Source organism: Asterias amurensis, chromosome 18, assembly GCF_032118995.1.
Source record: "Asterias amurensis chromosome 18, ASM3211899v1".
Taxonomy (NCBI): Eukaryota; Metazoa; Echinodermata; class Asteroidea; order Forcipulatida; family Asteriidae; genus Asterias; species Asterias amurensis.
The window spans coordinates 3937117-3944712 of NC_092665.1; the positions used below are offsets into that span (position 1 = coordinate 3937117).

A 7596-nucleotide genomic window follows, 5' to 3' on the forward strand; every position below is an offset into this window, starting at 1 on the left:
TTCATAGCTGGAGGGGTGTTTTGTTGAAAGAAATCATTGAACAATTATAACTTTTGCGGTTTTTTTTGCTTTTGGACCAAAAACGTTTTGATGTATTTTGACCGAAATGAATGGAAATAAAAATGTGCCTTGCCGGTATTAAACACTCTGTTTAAAACCGGTTGTTTTATGGTACCACCATGATAGGATTAGAGTTAATTACAACTGTGTTCATTATAAACATTGGATAAATAAGGGTGTCTTTTATGTATGTGATCTTCTAGATGAAAGGGACTTTTTTCTTACCATGGTGGATTTTATGGCTAAGTTTGGTGTTAAAACTAATTTCCTTGAATACGGTGGGATAATTAAGGCCGTAAAACAATCCTTCGGTCAGCTGAAAATTACCCTCGCCTCCGGCTCGGGTAATTATCACATCCAGACTGCAACCGGTATTAAACAGAGTGTTTAAAACCGGCCTAGCACATATTTATTCCCTTAAAGTCACATGGAAGTGGTATTTTGTCAAGATAAAGCTTTTGTCACTAAAATATGTGTTTTGATGAGTAGAATATGAATAAACAGTTAACTAAAGTTCTAAAAATTTAGTTTCCATTTTATTAACAAATTTAAAAGTAGGCCCGACCCGAGAGGGCGCTGTTCGTGACGTCAATCGAGGCGCGATATTTGAAGCACGGCGGCTCGAAGTGTTTGCTGCACAGCGCTAGAAAAGACGTCGGACCGGACCACTTTGCAAACTGACCCCATTTTATAGTTGTTTTGCTGCCTCAAGCAGCAATACATCAGCAGCAATACACGTGGTCGACGTTGCCGGAATATTTGGCGTATAGGGCGCAACATCGACTGTGTTGGAGGCTGACTCCGAGGGACTGGGCAAGTCTCTTGTTCGTCGTTTTGATCCAGGTCTGGGCGGGGTGGGGGGGGGGGGGGGGTGGCGAGCGGTGACAAAGCGGTTTTCCCCGAAATGTTTCCACCGCCCGAAATAATTCTCCCATAACAATTCCATTCAATTCAATAACACATACAATGGGTACTCTGTGCGCTTTAGGGGAGAAGTGTAAGTTGAGTAGAGTCTGTTCTTTGCCAGAGTTAGCCATTAATTCATCGATATCTACTTAAATTTTTTGAAACAAGCGCCAGATAAAACACTTTTCCCGCTAGCTGCCATTGGCTTTTATCATAATAAGTACTGAGTCAAAAAGCTTCACCACACTCAGGAATCAAACTCGAACATTTCCCCCCATAGTCTCTCAGCCAATCAAAGTGTTCGCTCGTCCCCAGCGCCTTGCTTTAACCAAAGGTGTTCTGGCGCCATCACCGGCAGAAAACGCATTTAAAAAAAAATATATTTATATTGGAATGGGGTTTCATATGCAATGTACTGCATGTCTAGTGGAAAATCTCCAAAGAGTCAAAGTTCAAGCGTGAAAAGTGATGTATATTTAACACAGTTGAATTGAAGTATTTCCTTCATAACTCAATGTGAGCACTGAGCAGTACAGTAATTTACAACCAATGTGATTTCATCCTGACTTTTATAATACTCTCCAACATGGATTTTACATCTTGGTTCAATCGTTCGCTCCTCGTGGTTTTCATTCTGTGTTCTCTGGATACAACTAAACTCTTTGGGGTCGATTCACAAAGTGTAATGCTACAAAGAATTTCACCAGGGGGTGATATCGTTGAAGGTGACGAAGTGAGGTTCCAATGTGATGTCAGTGGACTTGCACCAAGTCATGTCATAGAATGGGTTAGAATCTACATGGACGTAGGAGTGATAATAGCAAGGAATGGGACAAGTCTAGACCAGAGATATGAAGTTCGAACATTTAGACCAATGTCTACGTCTGGGATATCAATTCAAGAAGTTCTTACTATCAAAAACATCAGTAAAACAGATACATCATTCACCTGTCGTATTAATGACACTGGAAGTGAAAGCAGCAATCCTCTGGTATCAAGTAACATTAGTTTAAATGTTCAATACTTCCCATCACCAATGTACCCCATCTGCTTCCCTGATGGTCCTTTCACTGTACAAGAAGGAACGCTGCAACATTTGAGCTGCACAACCGAGAAAGGGAACCCAACAGTAAATGTGGAATTGTTGGCAACTCCGTCAACTGCTGTTTCTCTGTGGATGTTTTCAGATAACAACAACGAAGCCAAAAGATTTATCAATCTCACGTTGAATGAGACTTATAATGGTTATCAATTCCAATGTATAATCATCAGTGACTATTTCCCAGGACGAAGTGGATCTTGTACCATCGGACCAATCACAGTGATCAATATGACAACTGAATCTACCGAAGACGCTAGTACAGAGATGGGATCCAGAACAGACAACCCTAATGCCATGATGACCGATCAAACCTCACCCATACCCTCAACTGATATCCCTAACTGCCATTGCTGTGAATTATGCGAATCCAATGAAGAATCCATCAATACATCTCCTACCCCGTGGCTCGTAGCCTTCATCATCATTCTCATCCTTTTCATTGTCTCTCTCATCGTCAATATCTTCTTCCTCATCAAACATCGACATCTTAAGATCACCAAGGAGAAGGAAACCAATGTAGCCAAAGCTGATCCCTACATGGAGCTGCAACCAACGGATGATAAGAACAAAGTCTATATGGAACCTACTACGGCTGCAACTACCAAACAAGATACCTACTACCAACCAGTTGAAGTAGAGACAGACAGCCCAGAGTATGACTACGCTCGGCCAGAGGGCAGCACCAACACCGATTATGAAGCGGTCAGCAAGCCACAGAGTTCGACTGAGAAACCGTATCAGAATCTTAACAATTAATTTCGGGAAAATGTGTAAAAATACTTTGGAAGATAATGAAAGAACTGTCAAGCTGACTTGAACACCGGACACTAAACACTTTGGATAACCATGAACACTCGTCAATAACTTTCTGTACATTTTGCTCGGAATAGACATAGGGTATACATTTTTAATTGAGGCATCAATATAGTTCCAGCAATGAACCCTTGTGTGTATATTAAAATGTATATAAAAGCTCTTGTAATCGTGATGTACGTAGAATACATACAAAGTAATCAAGAACAAAGTATAATCAATATATAACATTTACGTTTTAGTACATCATAATCATATTCTTTTTCTCGAGGGTGTGATATCTCTGAAATATCCCCTTTTGCAGTTAATGGTGTCGAAAATAATTGATACATACTCAGTTTCCAGTGATTTTATACCAGACGTTCATAACAGTGCATTAAAGTGCAAAAGTCTAGCCATGACATGTTTCGTGACATTAATTTCTATATGTAATGGCCTGTATTTGTACCCATTCATGTCTTGAACAATTATGTTTCACATGAAGAGAAAAACTGATTGAAAATTCTAGCAGTGCTCATTTTAAATCAATGAGTAAATCATTTGATCAAAACCTCTTATTAATAAACAATCCCTTCACAAATGCCAGACTATAATACTGCACTTTAAGCTGTGGTGCACTTGAACTGAAAATGGCATCTAGCAAAACATGCCTAAAGAAAACTTACTACATGTCACAACTCTCTCAGTGCAGTCTTTAAGTGGCGACGCAGTTTTAATAATAGCCGTAGAGGGCGCAATATCGACTGTTTTGGAGGCTGACTCCGAGGGATTTGCAAGTCTATTGACCTTGTTTGTTTTGATCCAGGTCGGGGGGGGGGGGGGGGGGCAAAGTGGTATTTCCCCCAAATATGTTTCCTTTGTCCCAAACAATTCCCATAACACATACACACCCGAACTCAGTACACTGTGTATAAGAATGGGGAAGAAGTGTAAGTTGACTGCAGTTTGTTCTTTCTCCAAAGTTAGCCATTAATTCACCGATATCTACTTTAATTTGGTTCAAACAATCGTCAGACAAAACACGTTCCACGATGCCACTGGTCTTCATCTTAACACGTCTTGGGTTGAAAACGCTTCGATACATTTTAGAAATCGAATCTGAACATCCTTTCCCCTCATTCGTTTCTCAGCCAATCAAATTGTTCTGGCGCCATCATCGGCAGGAAACGCAGTTTTTTTTAATGTAATTTTATACATTAGCAGGGGTTTCATACACTGCATGCTGTCTTATAGAAAATCTCTAAAGAGTCCAAGTTCAATCTGAAGTTCAAAACTGATGAAGCGTGATGTATATATTTAACACGCAGTATTGAAATCCATGGTATAGCTTACAATGAATTGAAGTATTTTCTTCCCATAACTCAATGTGAGCGCTGAGCAGTGTCTATGGCCTACAGTAATTTACACCAATGTGATTTCACGCTGACTTTTAGAATACTCTCCAACATGGATTTAACATCTTGGTTCAATCGTTCGCTCCTCGTGGTTTCCATTCTATGTTCTCTGGATACAACTCAACTCTTTGGGGTCGATTCACTGAGTCTTCACTTAATTAGACTTTCACCAGGGGGTGATATCGTTGAAGGTGACGAAGTGAAGCTACAATGTGATGTCGATAGACTTGCACCAAGTCATGTCATAGAATGGGTTAGAGTCTACATGGACGTAGGAGTGATAATAGCATGGAATGGGACAAGTCTAGACCAGAGATATGAACTTCAAACATTTAGACCAATGTCTACGTCTGGGATATCAATTCAAGAAGTTTTTATCATCAAAAACATCAGTAGAACAGATGAATCAATCACCTGTCGCATTAATGACATTGGAAGCGAAATGATGAGCGGCAATCTTCCGTCAGGTAACATTAATTTAAATGTTTATTACTTCCCATCTCCAATGTACCCTATCTGCTTCCCTGATGGTCCTTTCACTGTACAAGAAGGAACGCTGCAACATTTGAGCTGCACAACGGAGAAAGGGAACCCAACAGTTAACATGGAATTGTTGCCAACTCCGTCAACTGCTATTCTTCTGTGGATGTTTTCGGATATCAACAACAAAGCCAAAGGATTTATCAATCTCACGTTGGATGAGACTTATAATGGCTATCAATTCCAATGTATAATCACCAGTGACTATTTCACAGGACGACGTAGATCTTGTACCATCGGACCAATCACAGCGACCAATATGACAACTGATTCTAACGAAGACGCTATAAGCACGGATATGAGATCCGGAACAAAAAACCCTAATGCCATGATAACTGATCATACCTCACTCATAACATCTACTGATATCTCTAACTGCCATTGCTGTGAATTATGCGAATCCAATGAAGAATCCATCAATACATCTCCTACCCCGTGGCTCGTAGCCTTCATCATCATTCTCATCCTCTTCATTGTCTCTCTCATCATCAATATCTTCTTCCTCATCAAACATCGACATCTTAAGATCACCAAGGAGAAGGAAACCAATGTAGCCAAAGCTGATCCCTACATGGAGCTGCAACCAACGGAGGATAAGAACAAAGTCTATATGGAACCTACTACGGCTACAACTACCACACAAGATACCTACTACCAACCAGTTGAAGTCGAGACAGACAGCCATGAGTATGAATACGCTCGGCCAGAGGGCAGCACTAACAGTAACACAGACTATGAAGCGGTCAGCAAGCCACAGAGTACAACTGAAAGACCATATCAAGATATTAACAATTAATTTCGGGAAAAAGTATAAAAATACTTCGGAGGATGACGAAAGAACTGTCATGATGACTTGAACTCCGGACACTAACACTTTGGATAACCATGAACACTCGTCAATAACTTGGTGTACATAGTGCTCAGAATAGACATAGGGTATGACATACATTATTAATTGAACCATCAATATAGTTCCAGCAATGGGCCCTTGTGTGTATATTAAAATGTATATAAAAGCTCTTGTAATCGTAATGTACTTGGAAGACATAACAAGTAATCAAGAACAAAGTATAATCAATATATAACATTTACGTTTTAGTACATCATAATCATATTTTTTTTCTCGAGGGTATGATATCTCTGAAATACCCCCTTTTGCAGTTAATGGTGTCGAAAATAATTGATACATACTCAGTTTCCAGTGATTTTATACCAAACGTTCATAACAGTGCATTAAAGTGCAAGAGTCTAGCCATGACATGTTTCGTGACATTAATTTCTATATGTAATGGCCTGTATTTCTACCCATTCATGTCTTGAACAATTATGTTTCACATGAAGAGAAAAACTTATTGAAAATTCTAGCAGTGCTCATTTTAAATCAATGAGTAAATCATTTGATCAAAACCTCTTATTAATAAACAATCCCTTCACAAATGGTAGTGCTTTACATATTTGGGGGTGGGGGGGGGGGGTAGCAGCAGGGATGTGTACAGAGAGTTGCGACAACTTAGAATGAGAAGGCCATTTTCGGTCACAACAAAACGCATGTGTTCAATGAGGATGGCAGACTATAATACTGCACTTTAAGCTGTGGTGCACTTGAACTGAAAATGGCATCTAGCAAAACATGCCTAAAGAAAACTTACTACATGTCACAACTCTCTCAGTGCAGTCTTTAAGTGGCGACGCTGTTTTAATAATAGCCGTAGAGGGCGCAATATCGACTGTTTTGGAGGCTGACTTCGAGGGATTTGCAAGTCTATTGACCTTGTTTGTTTTGATCCAGGTCGGGGGGGGGGGGCAAAGTGGTATTTCCCCCAAATATGTTTCCTTTGTCCCAAACAATTCCCATAACACATACACACCCGAACTCAGTACACTGTGTATAAGAATGGGGAAGAAGTGTAAGATGACTGCAGTTTGTTCTTTCTCCAAAGTTAGTCATTAATTCATCGATATCTACTTTAATTTGGTTCAAACAATCGTCAGACAAAACACGTTCCACGATGCCACTGGTCTTCATCTTAACAAGTCTTGTGTTGAAAACGCTTCGATACATTTTAGAAATCGAATCTGAACATCCTTTCCCCTCATTCGTTTCTCAGCCAATCAAATTGTTCTGGCGCCATCACCGGCAGGAAACGCATTTTTACTTAAAGTATTTCCACATTAGAAGGGGGGTTTCATACTGCGTGTCTAGTGGAAAATCCCCAAAGAGTCAAAAAAGTTCAATCTGAAAGTTCAAAACTGATGAAGCGTGCGATGTATATTTAACACACAGTATTGAAATCCAGGTACCGTATAGCCTTCAATGAATTGAAGTATTTCCTTCAATAATTCAATGTGAGCACTGAGCAGTGTGTATGGCCTACAGTAATTTACAACCAATGTGATTTCATCCTGACTTACAGAATACTCTCCAACATGGATTTCACATCTTCGTTCAATCGTTCGCTCCTCGTGGTTTTTATTCTTTTATCTCTGGATACATCTCAGCTCTTTGGGGTCGATTCGCTGAGTCTTCACTTAATGAAACTTTCACCAGGGGGTGATATCGTTGAAGGTGTCGAAGTGAGGCTCCAATGTAATGCCAGTGGACCTGCAGCAAGTCATGTCATAGAATGGGTTAGAATCTACATGGACGTAGGAGTGATAATAGCAAGGAATGGGACAAGTGTAGACCAGAGATATGAACTTACAACATTTAGACAAATGTCTACGTCTGGGATATCAATTCAACAAGTTCTTATCATCAAAAACATCAGTAAAACAGATACA

General features: G+C 39.9%; 1 protein-coding gene across 1 annotated transcript; it reads left to right on the forward strand.

The window, feature by feature from the left end:
- Positions 1 to 4264: 4264 nt before the first annotated feature.
- Positions 4265 to 6027, forward strand: LOC139950825 (uncharacterized). The gene has a single exon (XM_071949652.1). It carries the CDS (start codon positions 4268 to 4270, stop codon positions 5609 to 5611), a length of 1344 nt encoding a protein of 447 aa, XP_071805753.1. The 5' UTR covers positions 4265 to 4267; the 3' UTR covers positions 5612 to 6027.
- Positions 6028 to 7596: the final 1569 nt, after the last annotated feature.

Coding starts and splice junctions, on each gene's coding strand:
- LOC139950825 (XM_071949652.1), top strand. CDS start 4,268: ATGGCCTACAGTAATTTACACCAATGTGATTTCACGCTGACTTTTAGA.